General features: G+C 36.7%; 1 protein-coding gene across 7 annotated transcripts in view; it reads right to left on the bottom strand.

The window, feature by feature from the left end:
* Positions 1–22,386, bottom strand: part of SORBS2 (sorbin and SH3 domain containing 2) — a 150,572-nt gene that overhangs the window by 58,330 nt on the left and 69,856 nt on the right. For 3 of the 7 annotated variants that reach the window (XM_071556335.1, XM_071556333.1, XM_071556338.1), the window contains exons 2-6: positions 20,181–20,230; positions 14,586–14,678; positions 13,981–14,007; positions 12,883–13,007; positions 176–320 (exon numbers count right to left, since the gene is read on the bottom strand). In XM_071556335.1, the coding sequence (XP_071412436.1) occupies positions 176–320; positions 12,883–13,007; positions 13,981–14,007; positions 14,586–14,678; positions 20,181–20,230 (440 nt within the window). Of the gene's footprint in view, positions 1–175; positions 321–3,732; positions 4,213–12,882; positions 13,008–13,980; positions 14,008–14,585; positions 14,679–20,180; positions 20,231–22,386 lie in introns of all 7 variants that reach the window. The other 4 variants (XM_071556337.1, XM_071556334.1, XM_071556339.1 and 1 more) reach the window with 2 other exon arrangements.

Genomic DNA, 22,386 nt, shown 5'->3' on the forward strand with positions numbered 1-22,386 from the left:
CACTTCTGTATCTAACAATAAATGCTATTTTTTTTTGCATTTATGTCCCAAGGTAGATGAATACACAATACCTTCATTAAGGACATGAAGCACCCTGCAGTTGTTTGCAGTCTTTTTCACATGACTTGGAATATGCTGTACAATGTGTAAAGCAAATATTCTGTGTGAGGCTTACCCATCATCCTGCCATGCTGCATGATAACAATGTTGGAATTGAGTGAAGCTGGTGGAGGGTAAGCTGAAGGAGGGGAAAAAGGCCTTTGAAAATGACTCACTGGGCTGGCACCAGTGCCAGAATTCCCATTCACTGTGATCTGAGCCTGAGAGAGACAAAACAATAACCCATTAAACTACACACAAAGACCTCCGACTGCAATCCCAAAGTAAGAGTGATGCAAGATTGCTGTCCACGCAACAATTACCAGTTGTCAGGTACATAGCCATAATGGCATCTGCATTCACTGAAACACAAAACACAAAACTTATCACAAAGGGAGCAGAATGTGTTCCTTATATACCTTGTACCACCCCTGTCATGGGAAGGTGACAGAAGGATCACAGTCAAGGCAATGCAGATGGTACAAACAAGGTTTGCAGAGGTCTGAGAGCAATATGAAATGAAGATGGAAGTAGAAGTTCCTTTTGTGTGACAAAGGCTGTCTGCCACAGACCCCTTATGCCAAGAGACATACTCCCTTAATGCACATGATGATCAAGCACCACTGATATTAATGGCAACTTCTGTGCAGACTGAAGGGAGAAGCCTCATCAGGACTAGCTAAAAAGAGTGAGTGAAAGTTTCTTTAAAAAATAGAAGTCAGCTGGAGTGACTATGGGATGCTCATATGTAATCTAGCACAATGAAAATAAATAGCAACAATAAAAAATGAAACAACCCATGACTGCAAAACAATAGAACCAAATCAAATATATCAAAGGGGAAAGCTAAGCAAACTGGCAGCAAGCACCAAAAGCCATTTAGGCTTTAGTCACAAAGAGGTACTTCATAAGAGAGAACTATCTCCTCCCAGGTTTAGAATCCCTCCCTATGGTCTGTAGCACTTTTATGAGGAGTATTGCAAGAAATAAAACCTACTTCATCAAAAATGCACCTGTTTTCCAATTTTTTGTGATGTTCCTTTTCCCTAGGCACCTCCATGAACTTTCTTCTCCACTATGCTTAACCTGTCCTCCACTGCTTGTAGACAGACACCTACCTCTGCTGCTAAACAATAGATTCCTCCTAGGTATCAGGTTTAAAATTCCTGTACTCTGCCTGAGCATCTGAAAAGAGTAGCTCTTCAGATTTCTCAATTAGAATAGAGAAAAGCATCCATTTTGGAATGGATCTGCTTTGTAACTCTTCTTCTGCTGAGACAGGTAGCAAGGAGAAAGAGGTCCTATTGTGGCTATCTGAGCAGTTCTGTGCAAGAATGCTACACAGCACAACCCCGACTTCAAGACACTGAATTAGACTAAAAGCCTCAGGATCAATTCTTGAAGACTAAGACAGTTACAGAACTTTGGACATGGCAAAAATCTAATGTGCACAAGTTTCCAGTAGATTCCACAATTTCAAAGTATATAACCAGAAGGAACCCATGAAAATTACTTTATAGGGAAAATGTTCATAACTGGAATGGAATCAGAACAAAAAATTTCAAAATCCAGTTGTTTGCTCATTTTAACTCCAATTCTAAGTGTAAGCCGAAAGAGGAATTAGAATTCTAATACTTCTGATTTTCAAAGAATCTGTAATCTGTGACTAAAGGTATGGCAAATCAACCACAGATTTACGTTTTGCTCTGCCTTTTGCCTGGAATATTTTGCAATTTGTTGATTCAGCTCTTTCTGATACTGCTGCTTCTTCTTATAAGAGTTGATTTAAAAGTTTTTTGCCTAAGCCCTCATTAAGAAATTCAATGTAAAGAAACACCCCCAATGTGGACACAAAATCTTTAAAAGCATGGTTCCATCTTATGCAGGTACAGTGCTGGATGGCCCAATCCTGTATTACTTTTATCATTCTCTCAGTGGTTTTCACCTACAAAATCAATAGGCATCTCCTTTGAGGATGAAGATCATTACAGGATTAGAGCCACTAGCAATATACGTGTGTGTGCCACCACCTTCTACATCATGTCATTCCTAGAGGCATTTACAGCTATCTGGCCCTCCTCTACAAAGGGTGGGAAATGAAGACTTTTCTATACTGCAGAGGTGGGTCTTGCCAGCAGTTTAATTCCTGTGGGGCTCTTAGGAAGCAGGACTTTTTTGGGATTTGGTGGGAGACTCTCCCTTCATTTTGTCCATTTATGGTGAACAACTTTATGCTCATGACTGCCACATCTAAAAGTGATGATCAGACCTGGCCTTCTACAGGGAGACTACACAAAAAAGGAAATAAGGACAAACTGTTCATTTTAGCTTGCAAAACAGGGTGTTCGAAGAAAACAAAGACAGTTAGTTGACTATTTCAGAAGTAGGCTGGAAAAAAAATATATTCCATGCTTCCTATAGCTAGTAAATGGTCATGCATTGACTGTTTTTGACCAGTCTAAACTGATAAAGGTATGTTTGGTTTCAGCTATGGGGCTGTATACAGATCCATAGTACTGATTATTAAAGAAAAAACATGGTTAGAGAGCTGTATTACAAGAGTTAGGAATTACAGCTTTTACATGCCTGCTATTAATATTGCTTTTTTAGCAGCATCCAAAGCACTGGACAACAGATCATTGACTTTCAAAGTGACTATGTGAAAGGTTGGGCTCAAAACACATTTTATAAAATGCACATGAAGATTTAAAAATATATACACACTTTGTTATTTTCAGACTTGAAAATTACAGTATGCTGAAGTATTTGTACCAAGTTTGAACACTGGTGTGACCCAATAAAACTCTGGATTCAGAACATTTCTGTTTTGCAATTCAGCAACAAATTGCTCCATTTAAATGAAGGCTTTGTTCTGACTCATTTTAATCATGTGGATAATCTCAAAAGAAATCAGAAGTGATCTGGATTTTACCCAAATTCCATACCTTCTTTCAACCCATACATGAGCGTACCAAGATACAGAAAAGTGAATGTATATATAAAGTGTCTAACTGCATACTGGTTTTTCTCTTGACTTAACCAAGAGAAAAGTAAGAGGACAATTGGCTGATACAAGATTATTTATGAAGTTCTTATAGGACTGAAAGTGTGCTTAGGAGAGTAAAAGGTTGGTTAGAGGAGAGAAAATCAGTTTCATGCAATCAGTGGTCACAGCTGGAGAAAAAGACCACATTAAATATTGCCAACATTTACTATGAATTTACAAATTACATTATTTAACACTGTATCTCAGTAAAAACCAAAAATGGTGGTAGACTAGAGGCTTCAAACTCCACAAGGCTGTATATTGCTAACAGTATTTTAAACAAATCTCTTCAAACTCTACTTGTTTGCTTTTAATGCATTTGGAACATATATTTCAAGCAATGTGTTTGATACACCTTAGCTGACCATACAAGTGTGTGATAACTTAGTATAATTTCCTACCATGAAGTCTGCTATGCCAATTATTTTTTTTAAACAAAAGTTGCAAAACACTGTCAGACTGCAAACATAGAAAACTACTAACAAAATACTTGTATGTGTGAAAGGGTAACAGACAAGTTCCCATTCTGTTCCCCTATGACAACCTGCTGGAACAAAATGAAGGAGGAAAAAAGGAAGCATAATTACATGAGAAGTGGCAGCAGTGTTGGTTAAGGTGGTGCCATCTGACACAGCAGACATCTGGCTCAAGGTTGGGGAAGGTGTTTCAGAGCGGTCAGTAGTATCATAGCTACAAGTCTGCAGCTCATCTAGAATGGCTGTGGAGGACTCACTCACTGTGCGGGAGGAGCACTCACTCATGGCAGAATCTGTGCTTACAGAGGCTGTTTCACTCCTGTGGATAATATTTTCAGAAGCTAGGTATGGGCATTGATATGAAAATTGTGGAAGGGCTGGGGTTTTATAAAAGTGTGAAGGCAAAAACTCATCAAGCGCTGGCAAAGAATACGGTACTAGATGGGTGCCACTGTCTGTTGAGAAAGAGGCTCTGTTAACTGGTACCACAGGAGAAGGAAGAGGCAGTGGAGAAGCTTCTGTTGCTGTTTGTCTGTGTGTCTGTGAAGCATTTACCTCCATCACAGGGGCAGTTACTTTCTGGTTTCCAAGCTGAGATTTGAGGGAAAAAAATAAGAAAAGAAACAGATTACTAAATGAATAAAAAACTTTTTCCTTTGCCTCTTGCTGGGTGTAGGAGAATTACAGAAGTGTCAGTTTTTCAGCCGCCTGAGGAAGTTCACATTCACATGGATTAGGAAATAAATCAATCATGCTCTATATTAGATTAAGAAAACATGAAAGAAATGAATGCATAAAATACTAGTGGAAGCAATGCCAGAAACCATAGTGTGCTGAGGATGAATAATCATAATGTACTGCATATATTAATAAGGTCCATTGTATATTGAGAAGGATCACACTATTTTATACTTCACATAAATATTAGGCTTTAGAATGTCATGTCCATGTTATTTTCAAAAGCAAAAATGTATCTAAGTCTGAACTCTGTAACTGTTACTCTCTTTCTCTCTCTCCTTTTTTTTTAATTTCTTTTTTATTTTTTTTGTCAAGGATAGGTATCATTTTGAACTTAACTATGATATAAAGATGGGCAGGACTGCAAGCTAAACAGAAACACTCTTAATTAATGTTCATATGATCTTAAGGCAATAGGTGGTGGAATTTTTTGTCTCTTGGGACTGAATATATCTTCTCCACTGCCTCTCTAATAAAAATATTTGGATGATCTCAGAATTTCCAAGCACCCTGGAAGCACCCTGTCAAGCTACTCTACAAGGTGTAGGCATAGAAGCCTTTTTCAACATTAGAGAACACAAGGATTGTTAGGATAACTAGAATAAATCTGAGGAACAACAAAGACTGGGAGCACAAAAACAGGACAGGGCATGCTAGTTTGGATTCAGCATAGATCCTTAAAAGTATAAGGGAAGAGCCTCATAAGAGTGCTTCTGAAAACTGCAACACAATGTATGAGTTTTCTGTTCTGTTATTTCAAATCAGTCACAGGGCACTAAGTTTAAACTAGTCCTGCAACTGGCTTTTTGCACCTGCAACTTCCTTTTGAATGAAAGATACATGAAAAGCAAGCTGGCATCTAATATTTGTGAAACAGCTGCACAAATCCTTCTATACTGCCTATTAACCACAAGCTTTTGATAAATTCCTGATGTATGTCAAAATACAGCCTACTTCAGAAATAATGGTTTCACTTTTGATAGGATTGAGGAAGTCTGGAATAGCTAGTGGGAAAGTGTGTTTGGGATTTTAAATTTATGTGAAATAGAAGACAATGAGATACCATGTGTAGCAATTATTACTTTAGAAAGCAACATTTAGTCACAGACATCACATTGTTATCAGTAATATTGTTATTTCCTATGCTCAGGCTAGGCAGATGTCTTAACCATTCAAAAAATGTTTGAAACCATCAGATTAAAATGCCATTTTGGTATTTTAATCCAAAATCTGAAAATATCTTCTAAAGCCCTTATGGAAGACTTGGAACAAAACCCAGATTATGCTACTTATGAGAGGTCACTGGGGGTCCAGTTGCATAATTCTTGCTGAGATCAACTAGAATTTACACAAATAACCTTGATGAGGTCAATGGGACGATCCCTATGAATAAGGATTTCGGAAAAGAATTAGTATGTGAACAGACATCCATCATTTGTTCCAGTTGATTCAAAAGAAATCTTTGACATTACTGGACTTCTAGGATACACAAAAATAGCCAAAAGCTGCTGTTAAGTTCAGCACTGAAAACAGTGAATAAACTTATTCAAACAGCTTAAAATCCAAATCTTACTCACAGCAATGTTTCATATCTACAATTGAACATATCCCCCCAAAACTTAATCTTCTAATAGAGGAAATCTGACCAGATTATTTCTTCATCAAAAATATCAGTAATTGAGTGTATGACTATAAAAGGACATAGCATGTTTGGAGAGATCTAATTTGCCAATGGAAACTTCAAAAGAATAGTATTAAAATTAATTTTATGAGAAATTAAGACATTTATACAGCAAAATATATCAGAGGCTTGAGATGTGTCCATTTACATACACATATGAGAGACAATAATTTCACCTCACAGGTATGTGAAGGGAAGACAGAATCATCATTCAGGATGAATTTAATAATCTATGCTATAATTCACGATCTCCAGCAAAATACATGAACCAGGAGATCGAATTGCTATTATGAGTAAGAGGCAATAAGAAGCTTTGAAGTTCTTGAGACCAGAGATGTATCTCCAGAAGAAAAGTTACATATGATTGAGACAAAATATGTGAATTCATCTCATATTATTAAAATAACAGGAAATTTTGAAGAGTTCAGAAGTCTAGTAAACCTTCTAGCTTTGAACTGAGAAGATTTCACACATGCTTGAGAAAAGAAGGGATGGACAACACAAGAACAAATATCCAGGGTGCATCCAGAGAGCTAGTAAAATCAAGTTTTTAAAGAATTTAATGCATTGTGCTTGGCAAATAATAGCTGATTTCATCAAGCTGAAGTCTTAAAAAGAATATAAAGTTATTACTCTTACAATATGGGTAGTAGGAATACAGAAATTCTAGGTACTGATAGCCAATAAGAAGCTTCTCAGCTTTATAGAGTAAAACTTCTCTGAGTGGTTAGAGAATTCTGTCATAGGTACAACCATTACTCTGGGAAAATTGACTTAAACTGTCATTTAAAACAGTATTGTTTTAGAAAACTGATTTAGACCATCTAAAAACTATGGAGTGTTGGTAAACTCTAAACAGAAATAACTGGCTACTACTAATCTGTATATTTCACTGTGAGTTAAATCTCATATGTATCACACTGATAAAATTGAGAAGGACAAGGCTGAATGCATTTCAGAAAACTTTTAATATTGGTTCCATTCAGCATTCTTCAGATTAGGTTTGTTACTGATCTAGCACAAGAAATGCTAGCAGCAATCAGGCAGATTAAATGCCAAACAATGAGACTGATGAAAAACCAGTTAGACTATGTAACTCTATTGGGTTGTGATGCAACACTTGAGAAATAGAGAGATTAATGTCATCAGTCTTGAAGTGAATTGAAGGTCTCAAGTGCAGCTTTCTGATGGTCCTTAGAAATGCTTCCCTTTCCATCAAACAGTAAAATGTTAGGCCTGAAGAATACAGTTGCTACCCAATTCACATGAAATATACAGGTGACCCTAGTAAGGGTTTCAAAAGCAGTCATCTGTCATTTTAATGCAAGATTTGTGGGGAGTGGGGTAAGATTACTAATGACACCAAAGTGCTGGCCTTGCTTCAACAGATAAGGAGACTCAGAGATAAGTGAATAAACTCATTTGTTAATACATAGCAGAGTTTAGTAGTCAACAATCAAATTACACCCATACATTTGCACAAATGGGTAAAAATACCTCTAATTTTAATTGTTAAAAGCTGATGTCAAAATCTCCAGACTGATGCCGCAAGTTAAATTTCTATGCCCATTTTTATACCCATTTTTTTATACTAGCCCTCTTACTTTAAACTTACTATAAGGAGCTGGAGCTTAGCCTTTGTGTAAAATCACAGTAGAGATGCAGAAGTAAAAAATGAAAATTATTTGCTCAATTTTCCTTGCTTCACATCTGTCTCCAGAACATTGAAACCCATCTTCTCTATTACTCTATGCTGTCAATTTGTAACGAAACGTAATGTACCTAATAAAGGGATTCAGAAATTTAAAAAAATTATACCAGCCTTATTTTCCTTAATCTAATTTTCTACAGCTATAAGGCTGGCAAAAGAAACACTTTCATAAACATCTGCTATAGTAGTTTTTATTCTTCCAGGACATCAGGACTAAACCAAGTGTTCACTCATATGAGGAAGTCAAATAACAGGACAAATGTTTTGCACCCTCAGCTTTAGAGAGTGGTATTTAGAACAATAGGAAAATTAAGAACCCAGGAACAGAATAAACATAAAAATACTGGGTGCTTTTTCTGAACATGCAGCTCAGAATTCTTCATCAGTTTACAAATTCTTATGAGAAACTTGGACAACAGAATTTATCTCCATCATCTCATACGAACAAATATTAATTTCTCTGTTGAAATAGATTCACTGATTTCTCCTGTATCGGTAGGATGGTACAAAGCAGCTCTTGAGACTGTAATAATGTAAAAACCCTAATATTGAGTAACTGGAATGCTTCTATTTTCATATATATTTCTAAGGGGTTTAACCTTTCTCTGGGTAGGAGTGTGGAAAAAACATCATTCAGTGAGTCATACCACACTTCTACTTGCTGCTAAAGTTTCAACAGATAGCTGAAATGAAATGCAAATAGGAGCACAAACATAGCAAGATACATTAACTTGAACCATACAAGTTCTCTCTTGGCTATGTATTTCCAGAGTTTGTAACATAATTGCACATGTTCACTACACACAGATACCGACATATGAACTGTATCCTCATTTACCACCTCTTAAGAAGTGATGATTAACCAATCTTACGTCACACTCCTTCACATACATAAACCCAGATGCAGAGAGAGAATCACAACTTTCTTAATGTATTAGTTTTTTGAGGGTTTCTGTGGCAGCTTTGAACATTGCTGGTAGGCCTAATTTACACTCTGAGAGCATCCTCCGAGGATACAGCTTAACATAAAACTTATGATCTGCATGTACGAAAGTATTTTAACTCACGTGCAAACTCCTGTAGAGCTTGCAAATTTAAAACAATTTAAAAAATGAAAGCATTGTCATGCATAGTATACTGAAAGTTTTCTATGTGAGAGAAAGTGTGAACTTGACACCATGAGATATATATATATATAAATCTTTTTAAACATATAGCTTTAGACTTTATTTCTAACTTTAGCTCATGGCATCTTCATTTGGCAACCTGACCTGATGCAAAATTTTACACATCTCACATGCTGATTTGTACTCTAGTTTAAGGTAGGTATTTTAGCACAGAGCCAACAAAAACCCCACTGGCTCCATGACTGAATTGTGATGCCAAATAAGTCTTCATTAGAATTTATTCCAAAATTGAACATCATGAAGGATGTCAGCTGAATTTTGCAGACAAGAAATCAATAAAGGGATTGAACAGCTTGAAAAGTTGACCACAATCCTTAATCTTTTTATCTTTTTTTATCATTTTATTCAGTGCAAACCAGTTGTCAAATTTCTGATAGTTGTTCCCACACACAGAAATCAAGAAGGCAGAAAATGATTGCTAAACAAGCCACAGCTCCTTTTCTGATTTTTCCAGCTCATAGAGAAACTAAACCAGACTCTAAATTAAAAAGAAACTGCAAAATGTTTTAACTATTGAAATTCTAAAAAAAGGAGGTAGAAGATAAATTATATTTTGTCCTCCTGATTAGACTTTGAATATTACTCTTGTTCATAAAAAGGTATTTCCCCTAATCCTTGTTAGCTGTCATACAACTGCTTTCTGTTTGAGAGACACATTGATTTATCTGAGTATATGCAATGCATCATATTCTACAAGGCTGAACAACTATTTTTAAGTGAAAAGATGACATAGACACAGAAGTTGTATTGGCCTTACCTACTGTTTGCCAGTATCCCTTGATGCCCATATTTAAAAGACTTGCAAGCCTGTTCTTTATAGTCTTCGTAGCTCTAATTCATCTACTAAAAAAAGTGGTTGCTCTGCTTTGTTTACTGTTTCTGACATGATTTCTTTACTATGGCTCTTGCTTGAACTGACTTGTTCTACCTGACAAAAATCACTGAATAGCAGACTGGTTCTTCCAAAAGGTAAAGCAACATGTTTTTCTCAAAATATTCTAAATTTCATACAGTCTAAAAGAAGCATTTAAGATGATAGCTTTGTGTCTAGCCTTGAGAAAGACAAATATGATTAATCCCTCTGTGCTCCCATTTCTTAATGGAGTGAAGTCCAAGTGAGCACTGAAGATTGCTGCCATATGTTTTCACAGAGCTTTGTTCTTAGCCGAATTGTTACTAGGCAGTTAAGAGGGAAACAGACATATTACAACTTTAAAACTATTCTGTTGCTAATGCAGATACTTGTGGCTTCCAGAGCAGAGACTGGTTGAATGTGATGCTCAGAAAGAACCACAATCTTGGAAAGCAGATGTGTTACTACCATTGACAACAGGGCTGTCAATGGACTTTTTAGTTTGCAAGATAGTGCCATATTTAATTCAGAGCAGCCTCATTGCTTCCAGCAGAACTAGATGAACACAAATATCCCATGACAGGATCCTCACTCAGACAAAGCTTTGAGGCACATATGCCTAGATCTATAGCAAACTACCTCCAACTGAAGGGCTTTCCAACACAGATAAGCAGGTATATTAGTAGATATACTAGAATAATTAAATTTTTAAATAGAAAAATCTTAATATGACTAAGCAAATCAGAGTAGAAATGACAAAGTTTATTCAGAGCTCTCCTTTCCCCTAGTATGTATTCACTGCTGCTTAATTGGTCCCAGACTTATTTTGAGTCAGTGACTTTCTGAATGGCGATAAATCCCACTCAGACTCCTCTGGTCCTATACTGTGTGCCTGATACTCCCATTTCTCCTATATGAGATCAGTGTGGTTAACAAAGAATTCTCATCTCAGTAGGCATAAGCTAGAGGAGAAACACAGGGACTTAAAAAGTTCAGCGCCCTGTGATTCATATGAAGGTGGTTGACAAAAGATTTTATCAAACCATTTTCTTTAAAAAGTACTACTGCACAGGGCACATAGAAGACAGCAGTGCATAGCCTTGCAGAAAAATGACAAAATTTATTTTTTGTCCGTGGCAAACTGGCAGAGCTGCATTTGTAGATCTCTGCTGTAAAATCCAACCTAACGCTTTTCTATAAATACTTGATCCTTCCAGCATCTACAGCAGCATAATGCTCTAATGCAAACCTCTGTAGGAAGAGCCACTTAAGCAGATGCATCATCTACAATGCACTCATTCCCTACTGTGCATTTTCACTCCATAAAGTTCTCACAGAGGAACCAAGTCTGCCTTTCAGCTCAGCTAGATAAATTATTTTTCCATAACCTTCCAAAACCTTCAGGTTTTGTTCATTTCTGTTTGGATTCATATGACAGGTAGTTTTACCCAGAAAATACAAGGTCTAAGTTTGATAATGTAAGTATAACTAAACAGATGGTTATTGAATGATTCACAAAGATCTAAAATAAAAAATGGAAAAATTAAATATACCACATGGCATTCTGCAGCCTGTGAAGAAGGAAGAACTGTAGACTTTTGATCCAAATCCTTTGAAGACATCTTTGAAGTGTCTGGAGAAATACTAGGTGGATGTTCTTGGATTTCAGGCTCTGCTTTATTGTCAGGGGTGGGAGCTATCTGAATGGAAAGAGATGCTGTGTGTATCTCAGGCATGGGGTTACAGGCAGGTGAGACAGGCCTTTGCAGAAATACTGGTTCTTCAACAGGCTTGAGCTGTTGCTGTGAATTACAATGAATGCTACTTGCTGGGTCATGTGTCCGGGTTAATTTCAGGGTAGACACCTTACGTTTTTGAGACTGTTGCCTTTGGCCTTGATGGAGAGTAGTACTAATACCAGCTACTGTGCTTGTGCCTGCACTGGAGTTTGAGGTCAGTGGTTTAATGATTTTTTGTGCATAGGACACACTTAAGTTAGACACTTGAGATGACATTGTCTCCTGAACAGACTTCTCGTTAGTGCAATAGGCAACATCTGTGGAATGGTGTTTAGCTGGACCAGCTGTTACTGCCTGGAGATTAATTTCATTCTTGTGATTAGTTACTCTTGTTTTCTGAAAACTTTCTTTTCTAGGGGGTGGCAGAGGTGCCTTATTTGCCAAAAGCATCCACACAGAGCAAAATAACAATGAAGAAGAAACAGAAAGAAAGGAAATGTTAGCAGGAGATACAACTCAGTTTGACTTGTATCGTTAAATAAAGGAACTAGCACCTTAAGGGGCTTCATCCCAACATTGCTCAATTCAATGGATAATAAATGGAACAGATTCCCACCACCTTTTCACGTGCAGGACTGTACAGCTTCTGTTTAGAAAGCCAGATGTTCCATTTGCTCAGAGTAAACTGGGATGAGAAGGGAGCCCACAATCATCCATTTTCTTTTAAATAACAATTATTACACTGAATAAGAATTATTACTGTGAAATTGCTCAGATATGTAAGTACTCCATGATCTTAGCAAGCTATTATTCAGAGGTAACACACATATATAAAACACAGAGTTTCTTAAACATTTGAATTAAATTAGTAACAGAAATACTATCAAAATTGGTAAGCTGTTATTTTTTGATAGCTAAATATGTTTCCAAGTAGGATTTTTTTAGTGTGCTCTAATTACATTGTTCTGCAAAACAGGCAGAAACATTTTCTACCTTTTAATTAATATACACTTATTCTCAGATATTTTGATGACTGGTGCATTTTTCCAAGTGCAAATAATTAATAAATAGTCTTTGAAGTCTGGGAACACTCCTAGAAAGCTTTTACTTGCATATAACCTACTTTTATTTGCCCTCTGTCTTGCTCATTGAAAGCAATTTCTGGTAATTAACCTGAAGCCATACAGCCTGTGTGGAGAATGCTTTACCTATGCAGTAAACCAGTTTGTAATGACCCATATCTGGAAGACATCAGGACAATGTTCTATAGCGGTATCACATCTATATGTGCCGTTGCCCCAGAAAAGCCCTCACACAAATGGCATAGCATGAAATGGTGTGTTCAGTTTTACCTGAGTTGGTGATTTTTTATCCTGTAGATTTGGCCGCACGCTCCTAAAACCTTTTGCTGAAAGAGATGAACTGCTGGCGTCTCCATTCAGTGTCTCTCTACTCCCATTATTGTAAGATCTCCAAGCTTTTGTAAAGAAAAAAGAATCAAACAATTTTTTTTTGGTGTGTGATCAGTAGATCTCTATATTGATCTCAACATGGCAACTCAGCTCCTGAACAAACTACACAACCGACATTGCTGCTGTTATTAGCATGGAAGTTAAAAGAACACAGCTAAAGCTTCCACTTTATAAAATATAGATCTTTAAAATTTATAAAATTCAAGCACTGACAATTCTGCTGGTATTGGCAGTTTGAGATCTGTCCACAACCTCCATAGGACTATGGATTTTAACCTTAGGAGTCCTTTGGAGATGGTAGTGCTTCAGTCCCTGTATAAAGCAGGCTGAAGTACTTTCACTGATTAGGTTCTTGAACTTCACAACTGTGTTGGATTTTGAAAAACATCCCAGCTCACATAAAGTTAGTTGGTTAGAGCAATTTCACAAAATGTCACCATAATACCCAATTAGTTGTTCCAATAATGTATCTTACTGCCAAGTCTGAATGACACCTTAATTTTCCAATCAACCAACCATGTTTTTTAATTTGTCCTCAGACCTGAGATGTCCTCAAGGTGTTTGCCAAATATAGAGGGAGATGCTGAAATCAAAATACTGTAAGAGGCTGGGAAAAAGTAACACATGCGAGCAGGCTGCTAAATGAGGTGGGCAGAACTTGCAATCCTGGGTAAAGCCCTAAAAAGAAAATAGCAAGTACCATTGAATGGTGCCACAGTGATAAAGCTAAAGGTGCAAGTTAGCAGGCTGTTTTCTCCCACACAATTCATTTTTCCTCTAACACATTCTATGTTAAAGGAAATAACTGCTTTCAAATGAGACCTGAATTTGAAGTCTTAACCACCAGCAATTATGATTACAACTTCAGCAAGTGCTTTCCTTAAAGACTGAGGAAGTATGGAGTAATGAAATCAAAGAAATAGAAGACTTTTGGAATGGTGTTATATCGATGCATAAATAACAAATTATTTTATTTACCTGAATCTGGAGACTGAGAATCAGATCCTGAAAAAGAAATATCCAATACTAATTTGTGCTAGAAATAAATTAACTTTGCAAAACCACACAAGAGTGTTGACAGAATCAGTTCTGCCTGTCTACTGAATATTCTGTGTGTTTTTATTATTTTTTGAAAATTTTTAGGAAAAAATTCTTGATAAATGATTTTTTAAAGTTCATATGGCTTCTTAAAATCATTTCACAACACATTCAGACTCTTTGAGAAGAGTTTTTAAGTCAGATTTCAATAAACAAAGTTTATAATAAACAATCCCTCTTTTTCATGCTGTTATCTTGAAAAAAGAAATGTGATGTGAGACTCAAAGTATGTATCAAGAGCAAAATTAATTTATAAATAACAGATCTTCCTAAGTCTTCCTAATCTTTTTCATTAATGGCTACCAAGCATAAGCAGAGAGAAAGTAAGACCATTTTTTTAGAGAGCATTGTAGAAGTAATAGATCTATCAGTGGAATAAAAGATAGGGTTACTCTTTTCCTCCTCACAAAGTATTATGGCAAGAATGCATAACACTATGAAAAAAAGCCATTTAGGAGTAGAATCTCACTGGTTAGTGGTTATACCTGAGGCCAATAGGTTTGGAGAACTCTGAACTCTCTTCACAGCTGTTAATCTGACAGACATTGCAGCACGTTTGCGAGCACACCCACCGCTATCTGGAAGCACAAAACAATACAGACAGCAGCCCCAGACAAAGGGAGCAAGCACATGCAACATATCACAGTGTGAGATGTGCCAAACATATATGAAAATAAGCATGCAGTTAGGGAACTGCTGCAGAAATGTGTGAATTTGCAAGTTTGGCAGATTAGCAGAATACATAAAATTTCACAAGCTTTAAACAACAATAAACCCCATAGAAAATAAGCAAAGAAAGTAATACTTAATGAATAGGGAAATATGTACATTCTGCTGCCTGAAAGACTGCTTAATTACAGTTCATTAGTAAAAACAAAGTAATCAAGATAAAGGATTAAGCATTCCAGAGTAATATTAATCAGTAATCTGCACTATAAAATAATTTCATTGTATGCATTAGGAAGACACTATTCATAAACTAAGCTCATGTTTGATCAGCTGACAAAGTACTTTTGTTAAGTGTTTTGGATCCTTTATGCTCAAAACCCAAAATTAGTAGGGAAGGCATTTTTTTCTCATTTTGGTAGAACATCCTTATTCTCCTTTGCCCCTTTTTTATCTAATGGAAGATAAAATCCCCATGTCTGGAACTGAGAAACATTCTGAGGGACTGCACAGAAATTTATAATAATTTCAAACAATGAGGAATGGAAAAACCCCTTTCTTCTGGATCTTGCACATGTCCTTTTTTTCCTTACTCTGCTCCTCTCTCATTGTAGTTCTCACTGTGTTTTATAAATACTGTCATTATTAGAGGACAGCTTTCCCATAATTTCCCAATAATTATTTTAATGTTCATATTTGATATCACTGAAATTTCATACAGGGTCTCACTGAAATCAATAAATACAACATGATAAAGGCCTTTTTTATTTCTATGATCTATGAAAGGGAGTTTTATAAAATTATGGTTAAAGAAGACCTGCAACCTATTTGTAGAAAGTATTTCCTATGATAGCAGTAATGTGAGCCAGAGTCATCTTTAACCCACATCTGCAAGCTTCTGGTATTCCTTTGCTCATTCCAGTATTCCCTCGAAAGAGAGCCCTCTGGCCACCAGTCCTGTAGGATGTGTATTAAGTAGTTGTTAACCCTGGCAAACATCAGAGTCACTGCCTCAGGTGTAAGTGGTACCAAAGACTCACTTCCATTTCCAAGGCTCAAGGCAAAAGGCCAAATGACCTCAGTCAGCAGCAATACATTACCTGCCACCAATTACTGGCCTTGTACGTGGTGAAACAAAGACAATGGCTATCAAATCTGCACATTTGTTTTGGTTTGCTCACAGAAATATAAAATGGCAATGGTAATTAAAACAATATTTTCCATTCTTGCATTCCCTCTCCCCCACCATCCACACACACCAGAGGTAATTCCAAGGAGATGTGACGATGTGTTGATACTGAGGTTCTATCTTAATCTGAATATTGGCAGACTTTGACAGCATACTATATTTAATACAAGCTAACAGGCAAACAATTTTGTTATATTGTCACATATTTTATTAAAACAAAGTGATACTTTTTTGTAATTTTTCAAGAGCTACCTTCTTGAATTTCATGATAGAGAAACTGAAGTGGGTAGAAAGGAAGACAACAAGAAAATTGTCTACAAATATTTCATTATTTTAACTTCAGGAAATTCTGCTTCAATTTAATTTTTAATGTAACTGAACTGAGTCAAAATTTTATACTTATTGGACCCATAGTCTATCAAAGTGTTTGAAATGGCTTCATACAAAATAAATAAAGCAGATGATGTAACTTACTCTACAGACACCCGCATACCATATCTACCCCTGTATATAGAAGCACTGAATCCAACAGTCCAAGGTGGACAAAACCGCTGCCTCTCCATGTCCCCAGGTCCAACCAGTAGGGAGACTGGAGATGTGCTCCCAGCACACACATGTATACACCACATGCATACAGAGCTGGTCACAAAGCTCTGAGCACTTACACCAACACAGACGGTACAATGGCCTCATCCCCCTCCCCTCTTTAGTTAGCTGAACAGGATGAAAGTCCACAAGGGAGAATGGCACAGATAGGCAGGGTGGATCCTTCCAGCAATGGGGCTCAGACACCGTCTGCCACTCATTCCATGCCTGGACTGCAGGGCAGAGGTTCTCCTGGGACAGCCCTGGGAGGGCCCTGGACAAGGGAGGTCCTGTGTTTCTTGGGTCTCCCTAATTTGTGTTCCTGTCTGCCCTTGTGACCCTGTGCTCCACTAGGCTTGTGGAAATAGGCCTTTGATGGCTCCTGCAAGGAGCCTGGGAGTAGCCTGGCAAGGGCAGTCTCTTATCTGGGCTTCCCGTCCTGCCACTGTTTCTCTTAAGTCCTTTGTGGGTGCGCAGATGAGCTTTTATCACGTGATCTACATTGACAGGTGAACCTACTAGCATTTGGTTTTTTGATGCTGCTAAAAAGTAAATTTTTTGTAGAATGCCTGGAACACTGAAGGTAACCTAATTTAGTCACCCAGAAGTGGCTTCATAATCTGTTCAGGATCCAAAAAATTCTGTCTTGTCTCCCAGACAAAATGTAAGAGGTTAGTCTATGTGATTACTTCCATTAATAACTTTAACAAACAGAAAATATTAACAGGCTTCCAGAACTGCATACTTTTCACTCTTGGCTGCTCTTCACGTGCTTCATCTAATGCAAATAGCTCACTTGTTTAATAACTTTAAAATTAGATGCATTAATCAACAGTGATCTGTGTGAAATTCAGCCACAATATTTAGAGATGGACACTAAGAATCTGTTTTATCCTATTCACTTGTATCCATTTATTATTCCTCAATGCAAATACCTCTCCCCAATGACAAATATGCATGCACCTATGTATAATGAACAACAAGCACATTTATCCTATATATAGTTTAAAATATTACTTTGTTGAGGATTGCTCAGTCTGGGTTTAGAAAGGTATGCATTCTACTGGACTGCTAATTTTAAATTATGATAGCATTTGAACACCAAAAGAATGCATGAGCCCATGCTTCTGAACACCTCCTCTATATCTTACCTCTATTTCTTTGCTTTTGCAAAAATGTTTCATTGCCTTATGCTGTTGAATACTCCTCCTTAACATGGGGTACAGAATGAACATCAGATGGTAAAAAATCACTCCCATATATGGTAGAGTATTGAAAACCAAAACTCTTCAAAACATTTTCTCTGTAGACAAAAATACCTTCCACAGGGTATGCTGAGACAGACTGCCAAGTCTGCAGCCACAGGGAACACTGGATTAGAGGAGCCCAGTCCAAGTGGTAGATTTACTTTTTCTTTTTAAAGCTGCACATACACTAACTTTGCCGCTCCAGCAGTTACTGGCATCAAACTAAATTGCTCATGTATCTGCAGGAGTCATTAATAAAATGTATATTTTTAAAACAAACTAGTGGCAAATCAATAGTATCTGATAACCTCCAATTGCATCATGCACAAATTTCTGTTAGAAAGCACTGAAATAACAAAATATAACAAACCAAAATGAAACTGTAGCACTCCAGTTCAAAGACAGCATAGTGTAAAAAGGAGAAAAAGAAACAACCAGACCAGAACACCATGCAAAACAGCTTCCACCTGAGTCACTCTCTTAATGAGTTGATGGCATAGATAGGTGCAAAGAGAGGTATAAGGTGTTCACTTTTACACTCTACTGAAAGGTTTGCTTGGTTGTTTTTTGTTGGGTTTTTTGTTTGTTTGTTGTTTTTTTTGTACAGTCAGGAAACACACTACATCAATAGAACTGATAGGAAATACCATATTTTTTGTCAATATGTTCTTTTTGTGCAGCTGGTAACATGCACATTAATATCAAGCACAGACAAAACAAAAATATTTTCACTGTGTAAGTGCAGAGCAGACTGGAGTTCAGCCCTACAGTCACGATATCCTGAAGTAACTGAAAGGATTTCAGGTGTGCTCAGGTCTTTAAAGTCTGTTTTCAAGGCTCTTGTGTGATCAGAAGGCTCCCAATCCTCAAAAGAAGACATTCAGCCATAGATTACTTAATTCTTACATCTGTTTCTCTTGAGAATTCCTAACTTACATGAAAAATCTTAGTACAACATTGAACAAAGTAATACTTCAGAGCTGCAGTAGCACAAATTAGCAATTTATTTCTTTAGTCACTTTTTAAAAGTAGAAGCTATAAAATTACTTCTATCATATGATTTTAATTGATATGTTGGCAATGCACAACGTAATCATAGTATGATGATTTGTCAAGTTACTTCAGAAATTACAGTTCTATGAAGAAAGGCATATTTCAGTACCACCTTAATTATACAGACTGACAAGCTTAAGAAAGACATCTTCACTAAAAATGCAAGAGGACAGAACAATTTTCAAATAGTATTTTTATAAATCAAAAATACACCACCCTAGTTAGCATTGGAAAAATAATTAAAAACAACCAAAAAAAGAGCACAAATTCAACTGAGAAAATTAATTTCTCCTGCATATTGTACTTAAAAATGTAGTAGGTCAATATATTTAAATTTTGTATTAAAAAACCTGTTCAAAAATAGGTCCCACAGAGTTACAGTTGTCTGAGACAACAGGAAGTCACAAAGCCTTATTAATTCAGTGATCTAGATAATGGCAACCTACACCATAGAAAAGCTACTCCCTTTGATTTAGAGCATGCTGCTGAAATTCAGACTTCAAAGTAGCTCAGGTCCTGAGGTCCCACTTATCATGTCAGCTGTCGTGGTGCAGCACCACAGTCAGTGATAAAACCACTGGGTCAGAAAGGATGGATATGTCTACCCTTGTGCCACAGTTAATCTGCAAACCAGACAGTTCACCTGTGGAGTTCAATGAGCTGATTGCACCTGACAATGTACACCCGACATGACTGAGGTCAGGATTTCAGCAGTCTGGTTTCCAGAGGCCTGTTCCCACTTCCAGTACGAACGGCAGCACTGTCTATTGTCACAGGTCATAAAAATAACTTTCTGAAGAGTACTGAATTTGGTCAGTACATCTGTCACAACAACTTGAGAGAAAATATAAGCCTCTGTAAATACAAAACAGTTATCCTCACCTGATATGCAAGCGTAGCTAATAACACAAGGCAGTGTTTATAAGCCCCTTAATTTAGTGACAGTACAGAATGAAAATAAAGTATTTTTAAAGCATGTGCATTTTGTTCGGAAAATGCGATGCTTTAACGCCACTTTTTCATAGCTGTTATGTTCTCATACTATGTATTTTCACATAACACATACACACACAAAACTTACACTATTAACTTAAGCACAGAAGACTAAACATGCATTTATGTTTCATGTATCCATATATACCCATACATAGAAAAACATGTATGTAAAATTTATATATGGAATACAAATGTACATAAGCAGGCATACTATTAAAATTTCTTGCTTAATTTGAGTTCAGCACCAACCAAAGAACAATTTGTCCACAAAACTTTGAATAAACGTGGGATCTTCTCTGCTACACAACAACACAGAAAACAAATATCTCACAGATGCAGCATACCTGTGTTCATTTTGACACTGGAGGATTTGCTACAAAAGTCTTCAGATTTCCTGTGGGAAATAAAACGACCTATTAATTTGCACAAAACAGGAATGTGTGGCACAAAATGGCAGCATGACTTTTTGGAGGGCTGGACAGAGTCACTGTGATACAAGTGGTGGCCCTATTTTAACACAGCTTTAATTAAATGGTACTGCTTGTCCTTCCAAATTTAAAGATGAGTTGTCACTTCCATTATAAGCCACTCTATTTTCAACTGTTTAGTATCTCTGTTGTAAACACTTGCTCTGGCATAAAAAAACCTAGTGATCAACTCTTGGTCTTGAAATAAACTAAAAATTATTCCCATACAGGAGTGTGGAAATATTTTTAAAGACTGGTTATAAGGTTTATTCACTCCTTTGTGCATACAGAGGTAAAGAATAGGTCTCTTCAAGTATTTTCTAAGCAGCCAAAGTTACCAAGTCTTTTTCAATGGTCTATAAGCAGATGTTGTTTTCATCCAGTGATTTAACGTGTCTCTACAGACAACACTGACAGTCTTAGTGTTGCTGTATTTCTATTCACAGAATCAGGCCATGTGTCTTGGCATCCACAGGAATCCATATCAAAATTTCCAATGGAATCAATAGGTAGTGAATCAAGTCATTATACATCAACTTGCTTTTTAAAGGTAGTCATTTGCACCAAAACAATGTAAAGTGCACACCATGGTTGAATCTATTTAGATATGCCAACTCTATACAGTATGTGCAAACAAACAAATAGTAAAACACTACAAACAAAACTACAACCATAGAAAAAGCATGACATCTATATTAAGAGCTGACTTTAACCTATTGATGCCATGGGATAAAGTAGACACTTTATCTACTACCAGTTTATGTCACAGCTTTATCTTATGATTAGGAGCTTTAGTACTTCTATTCAGGCTCTTTTAGGGATAAAAAGATACAGAAAATGTTTCCAATGGCATTCTGTATACTGGCCAGTCTCAGCTCTGTTGTCGCTGCCCACTATAATTTACTTCAGTAAGTGGGTAGACACACTGGAGGGCAAAATACTGAGGGCTAAAAAAAGTCATTCTTCCTCTGTGTTAGTCCCTTGTCAAATTCATGAAAAAAAGGAGGAAAATCGGAATTAGTACATAATACAGCTTCAAAAAATACATTGAAAATATAAACTGCCTGGCTATGTTGAAGTAAGTTGGCAGATATGCATGAGGGACTGTTTTTATAATGGGACACTCAAGGTACTAATTAATAGAAACAATCAAAATATCACAACAGAATTCCAAGTCAACTCTAAAAGAAGCCTCAATTAACTGCACCTTTGAGGTAACATATCTATTGCCATATTCCCTTGTATTCATAACAAGGTCAGGCATTCATTCCACTGCTTTAAAAACCTAGGGTTTTTCAGAAACTGCCTGAACTCTGCTGCTATTCATTTACTTTTGTGGCAAAAAAGAGATGTATGCTAAACATCTTGCAAACTAAGGAAATAAAGCTTTATTACATTACTTTTATGCTGCAGCTATCAGCAAACTACCTCTGAGAGTTTCCAAAAGATCTAAAAATTAAGGCAAATTGTATTTGATTTATTTTTTGATCAATGGACTTTGACTGAAATTTTGGATTTCTTTAAGAGCTACATAATATTCTTACAGCATAAATTCCCACAGTACTTTCAGGCTTCTAGACGAGACACCATTTCAAACCTTCTTTTAGCTTGAAACTGAATCACTGATGTTACCACATGCAAGCTATGAAGCGCAACATGGTATTTATTTTCAGATCCAACAAGTAGAGGATTCCTGGAACACTGCAGAGCCAAAATGACTTCTAGCAGGTGGCTCTGATATATTTACCCAAAGTATGCTTAACTCATACTCAAGTTTTAACAAACAAAACTCAGTTTTAGCACCACAGCTTTGTCCTACTGAGAGCTTTATCTGAACAGCTTAGCCTGCATTGCTGACACTGAGGGACTGCATGCAAATAACTAACATTTCCACAGTAATCTAATTTTGCTGAAGAACAACTTAGTCTTGCACACCAGAAAAATAACGCAATCCAAACTGCATTGATGTAAACAGCAGGGCTTGTATTTAATATTAAAATTATTTTGAATTCCCTGCTTCTAAAGAGCTAAAGTACCATTCAAATACTAATGATACCAGCAGTAGGAGTGAAATGAATGCAAT

Source organism: Pithys albifrons, chromosome 5, assembly GCF_047495875.1.
Source record: "Pithys albifrons albifrons isolate INPA30051 chromosome 5, PitAlb_v1, whole genome shotgun sequence".
Lineage (NCBI taxonomy): Eukaryota > Metazoa > Chordata > Aves > Passeriformes > Thamnophilidae > Pithys > Pithys albifrons.